This window comes from Calonectris borealis, chromosome 1, assembly GCF_964195595.1.
Source record: "Calonectris borealis chromosome 1, bCalBor7.hap1.2, whole genome shotgun sequence".
Classification (NCBI taxonomy): Eukaryota; Metazoa; Chordata; class Aves; order Procellariiformes; family Procellariidae; genus Calonectris; species Calonectris borealis.
This window is the reverse complement of record NC_134312.1, coordinates 145,030,790-145,049,604: the sequence shown is the minus strand read 5'-3', so window position 1 is coordinate 145,049,604 and position 18,815 is coordinate 145,030,790. Positions and strand designations below refer to the sequence as shown.

The window sequence follows — 18,815 nt, the reverse complement described above, 5'->3', positions numbered from 1 at the left end:
ACTTCTGCAGCGGAACGCGCGTACGGCTTCAGGCGGGACAGGGGTTCCCACCGGCGGGGTGGTGCGCCAGCCGTTACCGTGTCCTCCGACCCGCTGCGGAGGGGTCGCGCCCGGTGCCGGAGCAGCCCGGGGCCTGCTCCTGCGAGGCGGATGTGGGGGCACCCTCACCGGGGCGGGGGGGGGGCGATGGCAGTCACTGAAAAACGGCATTTTCCCGCTCTCCCCGGTCCCCTCAGCCGTGGGGGTGCGCTGCCTCCCCTCCAGCCTCCAGCTGGGCCTCTCCCCCTGTCAGACACGGCCCCGTCCCGCCCGCCGGCGCCTTCCCGGGCCGCCCGGTGACGGTTGGAGCCGGGCGGGGCGGGGCGGGACGGGACGGGAGAGGCGGAACGGAGGGGGGGAAAGTGTCGCGGTCGCTACGGGAGACAGGGAGAAACCGGAAGCGGGCGGGGCGGGGCGGCGAGGCGCTGCGCTGGCGCGCGCTCCCAGCCTCTCCCCGCGGGCTGGCCGGGCGGCGGCGGCGGAGCCATGGGCTGCTTCTTCTCCCGCCGCAGGAAGCCGGCCCAGGGCGGCCAGCAGCAGCAGGCGGCAGCGGCGGCGGCGGGAGCCGGCCAAGACGCGGCGGCCGGTGAGGAGAAGGCACCGCAGTACAGCTGGGACCAGCGAGCCAAGGTACCGGCCCGGCCGTTCCCCCCCGGCCGCCGGCAGCCGCCGCCGGGGCGGGCTGGGGCTGGGCGGGGGTATCGGCTGTCTTGGCGGGCAGCGCCTCGCCCTCTTCTGCCGCCCGGCATTTGCGGGGCTGTAGCCGTGGCAGGGCCCCTGCGCCGGGCGGCGGCTGCTGGCCACGGGGGTGGCGGGGGGCGGTTCCCGGCAGGGAGCTCGCCTCCCTCGGTACCGCTGTCAAGGCTCGGTCCGTGCAGTTCAGTGCGTTTGTTTAAAAAATAAATAAATGGCGCTGCGGCTGCCGGCAGGCGGTGGCCGTCAGCTTGGCTGTGACAGTCCCCGCGGGTGGTGAGCTTATGTCTGCCTGCCGTCGGGATTTCTGACCCAGCCTGGAGTGCCGCGGGCGCCCGCTTCACCTGAGCGGGGCAACGGAACGGCAGTTCCTGGGCAGCTGCACTCCCCCCAGCTGGCATTTCAGTGGAGGCATAAAACGTGTCAATAATAATTATTCTTCCTGCTTGGCTGTTTGGGTTGTTAGGGTTTTTTGTTTAGGTTGTGTTTTTTTGGGTGGGTTTCTTTTTTTAAAGCTAGAGGCACTAGAACTAGCCTATCAGTCCCTGAAGTGACAGATCCTTCTCCGTGCTGTTTCCTGACCTGTTGAAGGCAATCACGAAGACTCAGGCAGGAAGGCTGGATTAAATATATTTCTTCCCACCCTCGTTTCAAGTTTCACTTCCTAAATACATCATGACATCATAGCCCTGCTAGGTCTCCCCTCCTCTCCAGCTGCCTTTGGGTGGGGGAAGGAGAAAATGGGGCAGGCCATAAACTTAATTGATGTGGTTTTAACAAATAAAATCCCCAAACCTTTAGGCCATATTTTACAAGTACAGAAAAGAAAATCCGTGAACTTATTTGAATGCTTAGCTTGCTTGTTTTTTAAATTTGGCTAGGTGCTCTAGGGTGTCCCTTAAGTCTTTCAAGTAGATTTAGTCAAGCTCAGATGGAAATGAGCTAGAGAGCGTGCGCGTGGCCCGGAGGAATCGGTTCCTTGAGGATAAAGACGATTGATCTGTGTTGGGCTTGTTGCTTTGACTTTCTAGTGGGTATTTGCAGTGCAGCGTTGGAGACAGAAGGGGAGGATGGCAGCCTATTATTTGTACGGAGACTATTCTCACAGTGAGAGGGCTGTACCGAAACCATATTGTAGAGTAGCAGAACAAATCTTAGTTCTGTGCAAAAGTACATTACTAAATGAGCATTTGAAATCATATGATTTAATCTTGGAGCAAATTCATCAGCTACAGCTTAACTTAAATGAGACTTTTTACTCCATCTGCTTATGTGGTGTGAACTTCTAAAACTAACAGGAGGAAAGTCGGGACATAGAAACACTTGATTCAGAGAACAGCCAGCCTTGTTGCTAAGGGGATGACTGTTGTTAACGTGCTGGAAGTAGGTTAAGCTAACAGACGAAGATATTACAGCACCAACAGTCTATCTCTGTGGAGGAAAAAAAAGCATGTAATGTATTGCATGTACAACAACTTCCTCCTTTTTTATAAAAGACTCTTAGAAACCAGAAGAATCAGTGAGTTTGGGTTGTGCTATTGAACTGCAGAAGCTGTCAAATTAGCTGCTTAATTTTGTACTTAACAGCTCAAGAATGGCTTATTTAATGTTTAAGCCCATTTCTCTTGGTCTTTGCAGCCTTATCTTTCGTTGGGCTTTTGCGTGTATGCTTAGTACATTAAACCAGGAAAACAGTACTGAGACACCTGGTCTCAGGTAAAGAAATACTGAGCCCTTGGTGCGCTAAACTTGTTGATTTCAGTTTGCATTAAGTGATACTAAGTCAGTGTTAATGTAGTAGCTTTAAGTATTGTCTCTGATACGTTATCCTGTTGTCTATTGCGTTCTCATTTCTGATGCATCACATGCATTGCACTTATTCATTTCACAATTTGTGTTTGTACACAAAGTTAGATTGAAGTCAGTCGGAAAACTTGTGGCGTCAAGACTCCTTTTTGTTCATCAAGTGCCTTGAATTGTATTCTGAACCCAGAAAACCTCAACTCTGTCAACAGATGTACTAGTGGTCTTTTGATGTTAATTTCCTGTTACTTTTACTAATGTGTTGACGCACCATTTGGGTTGGGGTTGTTTCTAATTTTAGGCTCTCCTATTCAGTGATATAGTTTTCGTTATATAGTGCAGTTCTGCAAGCAGATTTGGCAATTGTCTACACTTCCTGTAAGCTATCCTCTGTACATTCTTACAGGTGGATAAGTCTTGCAGATCAGAGACTCCAGCTGTCTTCTTGTAAACTAATGCCATGCTGACACTCTTACTGTAGGCAGAAATATGTAGGCACGCTTGTGTGCATGCTTGTCTGATTAGGGATGTGAAAAGAGGTGACTGCTAGCTGACAGCTGTGCTGGAAGAATCTCTGAACCTGAGGAGTTCCTCCAGCGAAACTGTTTCTTCTGCTTCTGAAGAACAGCATCATTAGTGTAGTCTATTTTAATTGTGTTCTGGTAGCAAAAGGTGATTAGTATTCGTACAGTCTGCTAGTGTAGACCTAGCCAAAGAGTAATATGACAATATCCTAGTGACTATGTAACTCTTGTATAATAGTCCTGAAAATGGACTGTGTGGTAGAAAACTCCAAATACATAAGATGCTGATAGTTGAATTGAAATTCAGGAAGGTATATGAATTTGAGGGGCCTTTTCAGTTTTCTACATGACCTCATTTAAGTGAGGACAGAAGCCTGTGTTTTTAAGGTATGCAAAAATTAATTAAATTTAGATTACGTCATCAGTCTGCTGGGATCTCTGTAACGCTTGCTGACCTTTGGGTTCAGAGAACTGTGTGAAGATTACTTATGGTGCAATAGAAGAATCAAAGGATTAGCTTATCTTGAAAACAGAAGGGAAAAGGATGAGTGTTAAGTTTCTTGCTGCTCTGGGATTCTTAGTCCAGGAGAGTAAGTAGAGCACAGTTTATTACAGAGTCTGTTATTGCTGCACCGCATCCTGGGGACTTGTCATGTGTTGATGTCATTGGGCTGTCCTGAGAGTCCCCTTCTGACCAAGTGTGGGAGAGGAGCTAGCTTGGCTGAAGATGGCCGAGCACCACCTTCTTCAGCTAGGTTTCCACCTGGAATGTAAGATTGTACTTCTGCTCCTGGTCTTCCTTTTCCTTTCCTACCTTCTGTGTGACTAACGTTGTTTACATGCATGACCAGAGTGATAACTACAGCAGTAACTGAATATGGGTACATATAGACAGGAACTGGGGTTTTGTGTCTTGTGATGGCAATTATACCCATATACTTTCTCGGCAGGAGAAGAAACACAAAAATCTGCATCGTCTTTTTTTGCTGTTGTCTCATGTTTAAAGAAGTAGGATTAGATTAATTACGATTGCAATGGCATTTAAAGCTTCAGGGACTTTCCTTCCCAGATGATTTTTCCTTTTAGAAGGAACAAGTAAGGTTTTGTTTTATGTCAGTTTGTTTATGTCAGCAACTGCTTTAGTTGATAGGAAACACGCAGCTATCATTGCTATATTGGGCTGTGATAACTGTATTCAAACAGTTAAAAAAAACCCCAAAATTGAGAGGTGTAACTTTCTAGGTAAATCATAGATAGTCTTTTGTTAGTTACGTTTGAGGATTCTGCTAGAATGGTCTGAGCTGGCGTGGACGTCTTGAACTCTCTAGATCTTGTTTATGTAGCCACTTTATAGTTTATTTTGGAATATAAATAAAATCACTTTCATCTTTTTTTTTCTTTTTTTTTTTTCTAACTAGGCAGTGAAATATTTTGTCCTTAAATCTAGTGCATCTCCCTTACACTTCCCAGTGCACCAGAAGAACTACTGCTGTATTTCTCAAAACGTAGTCTATCAACTAAGAAACAGTCAGCAGGTTCATATAAAACAATATTTCCAGTTAAGTCAGATATAGGCGTGTAGTAGCTACTTCTTCTTCCTCTTCTCCTATCTGCAGTATTTGGCAATGGTTTGTTGCTCAGAAAAGTATGAGAATGACCATTTTATGCTATTACGGGTACTCTGGAAGAGGGGGAAGATTACAAAGAATAGAAGGAAATGTGCATTCAGACTGTTGAATTGGCCACATTTAAAGTCAAGGTGCACAGGAGATGCTCCAAGATGAAAAATTGTATGCTAGTGACTGGAACCTGTAAATGTTGTCCCTCTTTCCACCTGTTCTTGTTGCCTAAGAATCTAGAAAACTGGCAGAGGTGAGTAACTTAACAAACAGTCTCCAGAGGATGTTGCAACTCAGTGCTTCGGGGCACCAATCCCATGCAAGTATGAATATGCAGAAGTGTCTAGGCCTGGGAATGCACTTTTCTTGCTTATTTCCTTTCTGTTAATTCCCCTACTGACAAAAATAGCATGTAAAGCCTCTTAAGTTTGTGTGCCTACCCTATAGCTGCAGCTTTTAATGTCACTGGATCAGCAGCCAACTCTTGTATGTCATCAACTGTATATAAGTCCATAGCTGAACCACCATCTGTTGTGATTTAGAGAGGTAGGGAATGATTTTTTGAGAATGATATTTAAAAGAGAAGACCTTAGTGTAAGTGGTTTAGAAAGACTTTACAAATTATTGTTTGCTTAGCAGGCTAGACCCACGTAACTAGGGGAGAACTGTAATCCATTAAGAACAGCAGTACCTTCTCATATTTGTGGTGGCATATCATTGCTGACTAAAACTCCTTTTCTAATGGACCCAGTGAAAAAGTCTCATTAAGACATGAACTCATGCCAGAAAGAGTTTAAGAAGCTGTTGGGATTCTTAGTGGTTCTAGGCACAGTTACCACTAAAAACTGTGAGGGTCTAGTACTTGTAAGTCATCTTCCAAATGGGAGCTGCCTAGCCTTGGTGCCTGTGAACTGGATAATGGTGGCTGAAGAGATGTACGTCATCTGCAGCCTTCACTTCTGGCCTCTGACCTTCTTGCAAGACAAGTGTTTGCAGGAAGGAAAGCTGCTTAATACACCTTGTACTTGTTGCAGCAGAACTTCCTAGTTTAGAACTAACTTTCTGCTAGTTCCTAGCAGAACTTGCCTGGTTTAAAGCAACCATGGCAGACTTCTGTTTGCCTTCAGTTTTCTCCTTTCTTTGTTCTTTAAAATCCCTGCTCCTTACAATTTGTCCTCCAGTTCTTTGTAACTACCTTATCACCAATGTCATCGCTGATAACCGAAGATGAGACTTCTGTACCTCTTTTGAGGGGGAAGAATATTGTGTAAGCAGGGATTACTTTTTCATCATCACATCTGGTTATTTTGAGTCACTCTATGGAGTAATTCCTGAACCTGCACGTACCACTTCTGTTAGAAGGTTTCAGCCTGTATCTGTTAATGCACAACTCGTATCTACTCCAAAAACTCTTTAAATTCTGCTGAAAGCATTAAAAGTTGCCTCTACAAATACTGTCATCATTTGGACTTATACCAGCCTAGGGAAAAAGACATTTAAAAATGTATTAGGAGATGGAGAGTAAAGCATCTGTCTGGGTGAGATGGATGGATTTGGACAAAGTTCTTTGAAGCTTTATTCAAATGCAAAGGATAAATAGATGAGTTATCAAACAGTTAATTTTTGTTGACTTGCCACATTCTTAAGATTTTACAGCAAAAGTTGCACCAGATGAACAGGAAGAGAAGTCTACATAGCCCTGGTTATGGTTGTATGCAGATGTTGCCGCCTTCTGTTGCATTTGGTTTTCCTAGCCTGCTTTTTTGCTATGTTGTCGAGACAGAGCTTAAGAAGCAGTTAGTGCTGACTGTCAGGGGAAGGAAGGTGGACGCAGTGATTTAATATGAACTCGTTGATGATAGCTGCAGACTTCAGAGCTGGTAAGCATGAAACTTCGCGATGAGCATGTTAGCAGCCATTGGATGCATCCTCAAAATCGTAGTTCTGCCTTCACGCTCCTTTCTCTGGCTTTTTTTTACCTAGGGGAGGTGAAACATTCAGATCTGCTACAGTCTCTTGGGTTACACCCTCCTTGCTGGGGCCATGACCCAGTGGGGGGAGAGAGTGTTAAATCTATTTCATTCAGTCCCTCCAGTCTGTACGGCAGTGTTAGTCAGTAAATGCTCTTGGTCTTTAAAAGGAAAACTGCAAAGCAAAATTAAACAAAATTGGTGAATTCCCTGGTGTGGTGAACAAGCTGAGAAGTAAGAGTTGTGTCAGTGGAGAACTGTTAATTCACGTCAAGGGAAATAAAGTTGAGGTCCTGAATCTGGTAATAAGCTGACTTTTTTATTATTAAACTCAACTACTGCTCTTTCTCAAGTGCTCTCATTTGAAACTGTCTGTAAGCTGTGAGTTAGCTGACTAACCAGTGTTTTTCACCTAGGCTTAAATAAAATTGCAAGGTGAAGTTGAAGTTTCATACATCTCTGTAAAGGCCACCGCGTAGGACGAGCCAGTGCTGCTTCAGAGGCTTTTTAGAGCAGAGCAATTTAGAAGGACATGCTTAGGTGCCAACTTTCAAAAAAGCTGTAAGTTCTGGAAACTTTGAACTTCTCCTTTCTAAGAGAAGTAACTGTTCCTCTGTACCCTGTTGTGAAGGCAGTAAGCCTGTCTCCCAAGGTCATTAAAAAAAAAAACCAAACCAACATATATATATATCTATAAATGTTCTAGGAGATGCCTGGGAAGGACATGTCCAAAAGCAATTTTGATACTTATATTCTCGAATATGAGTATAAATATCTTATATATGGATCAAATACGTAACATTACGTGACATTTAAGACCTTAGAGGGTTTGAATCCTAATCATACTGTGTGGCTGAGCCTCCATGCTGTGTCTCTCATCATTTGAGCCTCTCAATTTTATTGGTAACTCTTCCAGCTAACTTTCCTGGATGTGTACTAGTGGTATTAAATATGATTGAGGGGAGATTTCTAGGAAGCCATCTTCATTGTCTCAACTTGCATTTTATTTGGAAGATTCATCAGCTGCAAACCTCCTTTCCTGTCCGGAGGTCAGATATGTTATCTGTAAAGGAGTACATTTTATCGGTTGGTAGAGACTTTTAGCTTCCATTAGCTGTTCTGGACAAAAGCTAGCTAGGCTGAGCTGCTTTAGTGAATGTCTGGCACTAGCCCATCCTGGCTTATGCCTTTTTCTGGTCTCTAAATCTTATGCGAATATTTGAAATACTGAAGAGGAGGAGGAGAAGTTTCTTACAAATTGGGCTATCCAGAAACTGTTGTAATACATTAACACTGATTATGGTGCAGTAAACTTTAAGGCCCTTGGGCTGGTAATCAAATAGCAGGTTTGTGAAGTAGTCTTGTGTTAGACTAGTTCAGGTACTTGTATACTTCTGAGTGCTATTTTAATAAGCTTTCACAAGAGGGCAGAGTAGAATTTGCTCTGGGAAGCATAATTGTCTTGACTCGTATATCTAGAAATGACCCAACTCAGATTCCTTCGGTGTTATGACAGCACCGGCTGTATTATTCATGCTGTCCACCTGTATCTCATACCATCCTGGGCGCTGTGTGGCTCTTCAGCCTCTGCTCCCCAACGGAAAGTCCCAGGGAAAACCACAGCCTATCTCAAGTCTCTCTCCCCGGCGGGGGGATGCTGGAGCATGGAGGAGGAGAGGTCTGTAAACGTGCCCCCTGCACCAGCACTGCCAATGTTTGCTTGTTGGTCGTAGCTAAAACAATCACGTAGCTGTTGTTAGCACAAGATAATGCTGTGGCACAGATAAGCAAGCTCTTTGTAGTTGGCAAATGTAATAAAGGCAATACTGCTTGAAAGCAGCAGGGTTTCCTTGCAACGTGTTGAGGTGTGGTAAAATATGACCAAGAAAGCTACTTGAAAAGGAAATACTGTGTATCTCTAGCTTTATGTTTTTAAGTATGTTGGCCAATTCATTTATTGCAGTTATTACAGTAATACCCAGGACCATCACCCGTGTTGAAACAGTTTAGAGTCCACAAGGAAAACTAGCTCCTCTTGCCCCCTTTCTTTATTAGAGGACAAACTGAGTTAGCTTTTTTTTCTTGGAGCATCTCAGAAGTGTAGTTTCAATTCTTTGTTGTACCTCAATACTGCATTCCAGTAGTTTAGCTAAAAGAGTTCTTCTGATCTTTCATCACTCTCTGAAGAGTTTTCTGCAGGTTATTCTGTACAATTCAGTGCTACCTCAATTAATTAAAGTCAGTTGACATTTAGCATTATAATATTCTTTGTATGTAAAGACTTTCACGTTCTTTCTTTTTTTTTTTCTTCCTCCTTCAGATTGACCCCAAAGATTACACTTTTTCTGGACTTAAAGACGAAACTGTGGGTCGACTGCCTGGAAAAGTAGCAGGGCAACAGTTCGTCATTCAGGACTGTGAGAACTGTAGTATCTACATATTTGACCATTCTGCTACAATCACTATTGATGACTGTGTAAACTGCCAAATCTTTTTAGGACCAATAAAAGGCAGCGTGTTTTTCCGTGACTGCAAAGATTGTAAATGCGTAGTGGCCTGCCAACAGTTTCGCACTCGGGACTGCAGAAAGCTGGAGGTGTTCTTGTGCTGTGCCACCCAGCCCATTATTGAGTCCTCCACAGGTATGAAATTTGGGTGTTTCCAGTACTATTATCCTGAGCTTGCTTTACAATTTAAAGATGCTGGACTAAGTATCTTCAATAACACATGGAGCAACATCCATGACTTTACCCCTGTGTCAGGAGAAAATAATTGGGGCCTTTTGCCTGAGAATGCTGTAGTCCAAGATTATGTTCCTCTGCCCAGCTCTGAGGAGCTGAAAGCTGTCAGAATATCTACTGATGCTACGAGAAGCATAATACCAATAACTCGAGGGCGGAGACAGAAAAGCAGCGATGAATCGTGTTTGGCCGTGTTTTTTGCTGGTGACTACACAACTGCAAACGCCAGGAAGTTAATTGATGAGGTAAGCAACCTTTGTCTGCATTCAGCTTTTTGAATTTCTAATTGGACTTTCCTCTGGATAGCCTTTGGTGCTCCCTGAAGGGAGAACGCAGAGGCTCTGCTTGTCTACTAACCATACCGAGCAACTGCACTGTTTAAAACTTTAAAGCAAGGTAAGAGACTGGAGCTCATCTGATCAGACAGTTGTTTTACAGCTGACATCCTGTGACTGGCACATCTATCCTCTAATAGTTCCAGTGTACTTTTCCACCGCGGCACACCAAAGCTATGTTCTGAAGAAAATGCATAGTTGATTTGATGAACTTGGCCAAATGTGGAGTAAGTGATTGGCAATGCTTGTGAAAAGGATATAGCCAATTAACTTGTTAGCTTTTGCCCTGAAAGTCACAGCTAACAGTCTGCCCTGAAAGTTTCTCCAGTACTAACAGAGACTTTAAAAAAATAACATGTTAAATTGTATCCCCCCTGCCACCCAGTATTGGAATTTTTTTCTGGAAGAGGCAGTGAGTGTTTGTCATGGCTGGTCAGCTGTCTTCGATTACTTAAATAGCTGGTGCTGTCTCTTCCCCCCCCTGCCCCCGTGAGGCAGCAGCTCCCAAGCTTGGCTGAGTTTGGGCTTTCCTGGGGCTAAAATCTGGGAGTGGCTGGCTGCTTTTAGCACCCTGGAGTGCCAGGGATGACAGAGCAGAGCCAGTAACCATGAGCTACAGCTTCTGAGAAGAGGTATCTGCAAAAGCTGCTGATCCCAGTGTTGTATGATCAACAAATGGAGCTCCTTCCCTTGGGTTTTTAACTGCAAAGAAAGCAAGCTATAGGAAATTCCCATGCCCCACTACAGCCCAGTTGAATTTTTATGGAACTGAGTTACTAATAGCTACTTGAGTGAAGGGAGATAATGATACTTGCAGGTTGGTTTTTTTCTGCAGAAGGAATAGCTACAGTAAAGAGGATAATAAATGTGTTCTCCTGTGTTAGTAGTTCTCTAGAAATTAGAGTTAAGAAGATGCTAAAAGACTAGTTAGTGAGATTCTGTGGAAATCTTACTGCTCTGTAGATTAATGGATGCTTTGGAAGTACAAATAGAGTTGCTCCTTCTCCACATGCTTTTAGATTTGAAGATTAGATTTGAAGTAAAAAAAGCTGTGTGTGTTCGAAAGTTTGTAACTTTTTTTTCTTCCAAAATGGAAAACTTCAGCAGTGGATAGATGAGTTTGAGCTAACGCTTGACTGAACTATTGCAGACTAATGAGAACTAACTGCTTGACTCCAGATGTTGAATGCTTTTAACTCCCATTAGTTTCAGCTTGTGAGGGATTGTGGGGAAAAAGCCACAACCCTGGGCCATAATATAAAACAAAAATGTTCACATTTACTCCTCTAGGTGCACTAGGGCAGAGGAGAAAATCTGGATGAATGGAATAAAAATAAACAGAGATGTAGAAAAAGCAAATGGTCTTCGAAAAGAACAAAAAGGGTCCCTTTGCTCTGTGGCTTAATGTCTATGGGGAAAATAGGTTTATTCCAGTGTAATCTGGATACTCGAGCTGAACTCTCTGCCTTAGAAGCATTTTTAGCATGAATCCTTTCTCTGTTAACAGATGACTGGCAAAGGCTTTCAGCTGGTACAGACTAAAGAAGTCTCAATGAAGGCAGAGGATGCTCAGAGAGTTTTCCAGCAGTGTGCATCAGAATTCATTCCACTGCTTGAAAAGGGTGAGTTTGTGTTGTTTTCTTTCTCTTCTTGATATAGAAACCTAGCGATCACTAGAGAGTTCTGGAGAACAAAGAGAAATGAAGGAGAAATTTGTGTTTCAAGGGCATAGTGTAAAGCCAGTTGAGATGAGTTTTGGAAGCCTCAATCAGGCCCTAAACCAGCCAAAACTCCTGAAGGCATCAGAAATGAGCTATTCCACATGTATTTTGTGGCTCTGCCCCCCCTCTAGTGGTCCAACTGCATAGCTCAGGAGCAGTGGCACGTGCAGATCTGTCTGGGGTGGTCAGAAGAAGCTCGTGCTTTTAGTCTATTTCTAACTTATCACCGTTGCTGCTCAACCACCTAGATGTTCAGTGTTTCTGTATATATATTTAAGCAAGTCAGTATAGATGTGTATAAAGCAGGCAAGTGTTAAATTTCTGTTTATAACTGGTGTACTGTCAGAGTATTTCAAAAGCCTTTTTATTGATCTGACTGTAATTGGTTTTTGTCTCTTCCTGCAGAAGTACTGACATCTTGCCATCTGTTATATGCTAAAGCTCAATACACGCTCCCAAACTTAGTAGCAACATGCAGTTTTTTTCATAGTAACATAAGAGGTCTGTGATGCTCATTGCAAGAATAGGGCAAAAGTTATTGCACTTATCAGATGACAGTCTAGTTTAAGGGCTATTTTGCACCCGTGTGGGAAGAAATAATGTGTTCAGAACGAAACCAGAGAAAGGGGATCTGCAAATAGTGGGTGAGAACAAGTCTAAAAATCGGGCAGTTTGCTATCTTGGGACTGAGGCAAAAATGCCTGAATGACTCAGTCCTACTCCAGCTGTCTGTGAAATGGCTCACTATTTGAGCAGTATAGTCTGACTCACTTCTATGATGCCCTCCCTGCGCTCCTTAGCGTTTTTGTGCCATTGCTGCCTTTCAAGAAGTAAAACTGGCGTCCTGCCAGAGTCTCTGCAAAACTGAGCATGGAATTGCAGATATTTTCTTCTTAGATAACACTGTACTTTGAAGCTATGGTTAAGTGTTTTTAATTCTTTATCCTACATTATGGCTGCTCAAGCAAAAAACATAAAATGCTTCTTGCAAGCCTCACGATTCCCTATGGGTTGAGAAATCTACTGTTTCAATGCCAAGTTTAAAAGTAGTATTGATTCTAGATGAAACTATCTTCTAGGTCCAGTGGTTGCTTTGGAGTTCAATGGAGATGGTGCTGTGGAAGGATGTCAAAGCACTATAAATGATGTTTTTAGTGGGACCAAGGTAAGCTAGTGTATTGCTTTATTGGCAGAAAATGTTACAGAATGTCTAGGTTACTTCATGGTCAAGCTGTAGCGTTGATATACTGCACGATCTCTTTAGGTTTCTGAACAGCGAAATCTGAATATCCTATTTTTTTGTTGAATATTTTGGTTTTTTGTACTCAAAACTCAAGTTGCTTGTTGGAGACAAGAAAAATTGCCCTAGGAAAGAGAGTACTAAATCCCCATATCCATTGAATAATAGATTATTTCCACTTAAAACTGTTATTTCACATAATAGTAAAAACAAGTTCTTTAAATATAGTAGGGGAAAGCTCTGCTCCAAGTTTTATACTGAAGTCTGCTTTGTGATGTCCTAGTCTATTAAACCCTGACAAAGATAATATGATGGGATTTCAACTTTTTCCAAGGTTTACTTCTGCTGTGTAGGATATTGCAGAATGCCTTCCTTCAAAGGCATTTTTCATTTTTTCTTCTATCAGCTTGTTTTGCTGTAGCTTCTTTACACCACACCTCCTCTTTGCTTGCTGTCCCCATTTCTCTGAATGGCAATGGTTTTGAGAAAGTTTCTGGAAACAATTAGAGCACTCCTGATAACGAGAAAGTGACAAACCCTTTGCTTTCAAGCAGCTGTTCAAAGAAGATGTCTTTGAGACATAGTGTCCGTACAGCTCCTTGCTGTCTTTCAGTTCCTTTCGAAACAGTTACTCGGAACTAGACTGCCCAGTTTCTGGAAAACAGTCATCTTGTAATAAGTCATCTCAAATGCAGCTAATGTTTGCTTTATTTGTTGTTTGCTGTTGCACCAGCAAAAACCGGATGTGTAGCGGGCCTTAATTTGGCTCTCTGAGTCTGGAGAATGCTATAACTACAGTCTGGGCAGTGTTGTGATATTACTGATCTTTCTTGTGACCCAAAAGTCATCGCTGCAAATTTTACCATAAATATGACCTTTTTAAGCAGGAGCTTACAGTGGCTTTTTTTAGTGTGGTTAGCATATTTTTTTCATACAGAACAAAGCTGATACTGGGTAGGTAATTCACGGGTTATTCTAGATCTCTTTCTCTATTCAAAGACTGAGTTGGTATTAATTATTAGAACAAATAAAATTTTATATTTTCCTCACGAAAAACACTAGTGTTTGTTATTACAACACTATGAATGCCCTGATCTGAGATGCGTCCAGAAACCTCAGGCTGTGCACTTCATGCTGTAAAGTAATCATTGTTCTTGAAGGTGATCTGTAGTGTTTGGGTTCAGTTCCAAATGTGAAATTACTTACTGCATCTGGATTTAAAACTTCGGTTTACAACCTGGTTCTATAGTAAAATCTACCTCACTTATTAAATACTTGCTGCACTGAATTAAGAAGCAGAACTTCGGGCTTCCTGAGAAGTATATATTTTGATAAAATGTAACTCCAAAACTTCTGATAAACACTGAGTTTGTGCATGGGTCCCTAGGTAATTGAATATCACGAATATATATTTTTTAGAAAATGTATTTCTTTCTTGGGACATAATTTAGAAGTAATTTAGGGAGTAACAAACTTCAGACTTATTACTACCAGAACGTTCAGGAATGCTCAATAAAATGGTTTCAGCTCATTGTTGGCTGCCCTTATCATGTTTCAGAGTTGTTAATAGTGCTCAGAAAGAATTATAGGTATCCTTGATCAAGAAACAATGACAAAATCTCTTAGGAAGATATGTATCCTGTAAGACTTTGCAGGAGATTAATCTGCTTTTAAGCAGGTGGCTACATCTGCATTTGAAGACCACAGTTAAAAATGATTAAATTAATCTGTTAATAACCTTAATTTCACCAGGTTTTTGTTTCTGAAATAAATCTGATAAACAGCTCTAAATACTCTAGTAAGGGTAGACAAGTTCTTCAGCAACAGCACCACCAGAGTTTTTTGAGCTGTTTGGTGGAAACAATGTGTTACAAGGAGAGCTCTGCGCTATGTACTTAGACGGACTTCCTATTTGTGTGGACTTGGTATGTCTACACTCTTTACCCCTGACATTCTTTCTGGTGTGACCTTCTCCACTTTTTTTGGCGTGCTTTCTAGTATTGTTCCTCTGTCTCATCACTTATTCATAAAATACTCTGCAAAATGTAAATTGTAATATCGTGGTAGCGAAGGATGCTGAAAGAAGGTATTCAACTGTTGTGACTGTGGTACCAATCGCTGTTGCACCAAAGAACTGCCAAATAATTAGTAGATGTTCTCAAGTCCCTTCAAACAGAAGTCTACCATACATCCAAGCAACAGTTTAGGCAACTACTTGCTTTGTGATGATTTAATTTTTTTTTTAAATTGGAAATTTACTGGACAATAGGATATTAATCTTAAAACATAGTTTAAGTAAACCAATTCAAGGAACCGTCATAGTGGTATTCTGAGCTGAAGCAGAGAAGTGGTGACTGTAGGAGCATAGTCATCTGGAATAACCCATTCCTACAGTCCCAGTGCACTTCAGAATAGCTCAGTTGGCTGTGCCAACACTGACGTGCTAAGATATTGATGATTTCCTCTTGAGGTATAGAAAATATAAGATAGTAAGAACACAAGTTTTTGATTGAGGCTGTCACTTGCATGTTGAGATTGATGAACAGCCACAACACTTTGTCTGTTAACTGAACTATTTGGGCATTGCCTAAAGCATTTGCAGTTGATTTGCTGCAATCTTTCAAAGATGACTGTACTAGAGCTTGGACTTCCACATGCATTGATCAATTTTGCAAAATGCAAATGTAATTGAAGTTATTAAAAAAAAAAAATCATCTGATGAAGAAGCAACTAAGTTTTTTGAGGGGAATATAGTGCAAGGAAATCTTTCTTACAAACTCTGCCTTTCTGTTAAAGGAAAGCTTAATGGTAGTCTAAGGTTTTTGTGTGTTTGTTTTCCCCCCCTCTCCTGGGCAGAGTTTGACTTTACCACACAAAATACATCTAAACAGACACTAGCTGAAGCTGTGACCCATGAATAATTGAGCCCCAAACTTTTAATTCCCATCGGTGGAAGGCTAGGGTTACTGCAGCTAGCATATCTGTTAGGAACAGGTGATGGTAACAAAGGGTGCATCAGGGCTGAGAGAATTTTAGGACTATTCTGACACGCAGTGGAAACCAACAGAGTTGTGCCTCTTGTGAAATGCAAAAATAAAAATAATCATTACTGGCTCCAAATGAGCAAAGACTACTTGAACTTCTTTACTAGTGATGCATAACTATTTCCTTGTTTAATAAAACAGGTTTTTGTATCGGAGAGCAAGGCATCAGCGTCTCAAGATGTAGACAATTTCTACAACTTTGCTGACATGCAGATGGGAATGTGAAGTTTAACATGAAGGTGTTCACATACGGTTTGTCTCAGCTCTTGGATGTCACTTGGCTTGAATATTGCGGTAGTATCTGAGAAGCTTTGTCATTTGGTTTTTGTATTTCTCATATATCCTTTTTATAAAGCTATCGGTGGTTTTAATACCATATTTCTTGAACTTGAGTAAACGGCATAGCTCCCCACTTGCATTGTGTTTGAAACTGATATTCCAACTCCAGAAACAATGGAGGTTTTCTACTAACTTTTTACAGCGATTTCTAAACTTCTATTGACACTTGAATGTTTCTTGTCAACATCTATTAGTAAGACATGTTTGAAAAGTGCAATGCTGATCCAAATTTGGTGCAGTTATCTTTAACTCAGACACATTGTTTAGAAAGTGCATTTATGTGAAACTCGCTGTTCAAAACTTTCCCACATGCAAATTTGTCTTCATTGGGGTCCAGGGAGGAAGCTGTAGTCATTGACTTTTTCTAAAAGCCTAGTATGAAATGAATCCTCCTTATAGCATGCTTTCAGAAGCAGTGCGTGACTTATAAAATGTACATCTGGCTTATTCTGCTTCAGCATCTTTTTTGAATGAAGTTGTTTGCAGCAGCATTTATTCTGAGAGTTGTCATAACAGCATTCTGGTAAGTGAGCACTCTTCTGCTCTGAGGTGAATTCTGAGCACAAGTGCTCTGCTGAAGATGCTCCAAGGTTCACTCAGGGTCCCTGGCAATAAAGCTGCCTCCGGTATTCCCAAGTCATGTATGGGATATACATGAGGTTGCCTTGGACTCGGACCAATGAGTCTCTGGCGCCGTTTTTGTTTGCTAGAAGGGACGTACAGCAACCAGGAGTCAGAGAAGGGCTCTGATGGCATTAAAAAAGCTCTTCCTCACTAGACCCCAGGAAAAGGGTTTTACACTCAGTAGTAGTACTGAAAATTTGGCTGTAAAGTACTACACATTGCTGTAGAGTTTATTTTGGATTAATTCTAAAAACAGACCGAAGTGCTACTAGCATTTTGGGAGATGCATTTGAATAGTGATCAGTAAGGATGCTTATTGTTATATAATGCATATTAGAATGCAAATCTATATGGATAATAAATACAGGATTAATCTATTTTTTTCATATTACATCCTTACTGGTTTTTCTACATGAACTTAAAGCTTATGTCCAGGTTTACAAGCCCTGTGTAATGCTTGAACAGATTGTGCATGCAGACGCACAAAACCAAATTTCATAATTAAAATTGTGGTTTGCCAATTTATGTAGCCTTTACAATCCATTGAACACACTGGGGCTGTGTTGAGGTGCTAAAGCAATAATTTCCTCATTACAGTCATTTGTCAAAAGGGAAGATCGTGTGCATCTTAACTGAAAATGAGTCTTGATTCATCAGATTCACAGCTCTGGAGCTCCAAAGTGGGTGGCTAAAAACACATCTCTCTCTAATTTTTTAGAATTAGCGCATGAAAGAATCTGCTTTCCTGAAATTCATAATTCTGTCATGCCCGAGAGATGTTCTGAGCTGTCACTTTGTTGCTACTAGGCAAATGCTTGCCCTTAGTTTAAACTATATATCAAAAATATGTCCTTAGGACCTCTTATTAAAGTTATGCATAGATTAAGTTAGGAAGAGTATCTCCTGAAGTCACTAAACCGTTGGTGTACTGAAGTTAAGAAAAATGTCACTTTTGTGAAATGTTTTGGTTTTTTTATTTTGACAAAGTGAAATAAAATCAAACTGCCATCAGAATCTGATTGGTAGTGGAAATTACCACTTATTTGCACTTAGCCAGCCAGGATTTTTTTTATATAACGTGTGAGGAAAGGCTGTGAAAACAGCTAAAAATCTTAGATCGGTCTCCAAAGTACTAGCGCAACTTGTCAATGAACATTTGCAGGAATTATTCTAGACACATACAGTAAATGTATTTTTCTGGTATGTGGACAGTACATTAAAACTGTGTAATGTACTTCAGAACTGTCATTGTGTAATTTATCTAAGCAGAGCATATATTGGACCATCTTGGTCTCTAAACTTTTACATATAATATTTCCAAATTTATACGCTGACATATGATTATATGTATGTTTATAGTTTATTTTTTGCATCATCAACCTGCTCTGGAAACAAAGTGCTAAATTGATTTTTGTGACTACGGTTGCTGGAGGACAGGATGATTAATTGAAAATTAATCTAGGCTTGAAACAGTGGAAAAACTAAAACTTTTCTACATGGAAAGAGCAGTGTGGTGCTTTTTTTTTTTTTTACATTGGTAGCCTGCTTACCAACGTAAGGGGGTTTTAATATAAAAAACTAAATAATGAAGGAGTTTCTCAATCCAATTATTTATCTTTTGACTTCAATTTCTTGCTAACAGGTGTTAAGAACACTTCTAGCCTAAGCATCAGGTATTGTACGCATTACAGAATGGTACGTGCTTCATGTACTCTTTGTACGTTTGTTATATAGCTTTTTATGTAATTTGTATTGCACTGTGAATGTGATTCATAATAAACATTGAAAATTTAAACTCTGGATTCTGGAAGACTTTTTAAAATTATAAAATATTGCAAAACATAATTACATTATATTAAGTATAAAAACTGAATTCCATGTTTAAAAGGGGACTTTAAATACTCACACCTAATTGAAAATAAGCATTAACTCTCCAAAAAAGGTGAATTCTTGACAGCAGGGATTTTTCCCCCGAGTCACCAAAGGTACGATTAACTTTACACTGCAGTTTTCCTAGCGAAATACGGAAGAAGGTATTTTTATATCAAGCTGTAGAGATACAAATACAGAGATTCCTGGGTGGAGACTGTTAAAGCACTTCTCCCTGATCTATATGTCCATGT

General features: G+C 41.4%; 1 protein-coding gene across 2 annotated transcripts; it reads left to right on the top strand.

Moving 5' to 3' along the window:
* Positions 1 to 439: 439 nt before the first annotated feature.
* Positions 440 to 17,671, top strand: RP2 (RP2 activator of ARL3 GTPase). 2 transcript variants are annotated; one of them, XM_075134516.1, is made up of 5 exons: positions 440 to 669; positions 8,969 to 9,634; positions 11,232 to 11,346; positions 12,525 to 12,610; positions 15,871 to 17,671. In XM_075134516.1, exons 1-5 carry the CDS (start codon positions 526 to 528, stop codon positions 15,952 to 15,954), a joined length of 1,095 nt encoding a protein of 364 aa, XP_074990617.1. In that variant the 5' UTR covers positions 440 to 525; the 3' UTR covers positions 15,955 to 17,671. The 2 variants fall into 2 exon arrangements, with proteins under 2 accessions (XP_074990617.1, XP_074990626.1); XM_075134525.1 differs by lacking the exons at positions 12,525 to 12,610; positions 15,871 to 17,671 and adding an exon at positions 9,828 to 9,951 and having other exon boundaries at positions 11,232 to 11,314.
* Positions 17,672 to 18,815: the final 1,144 nt, after the last annotated feature.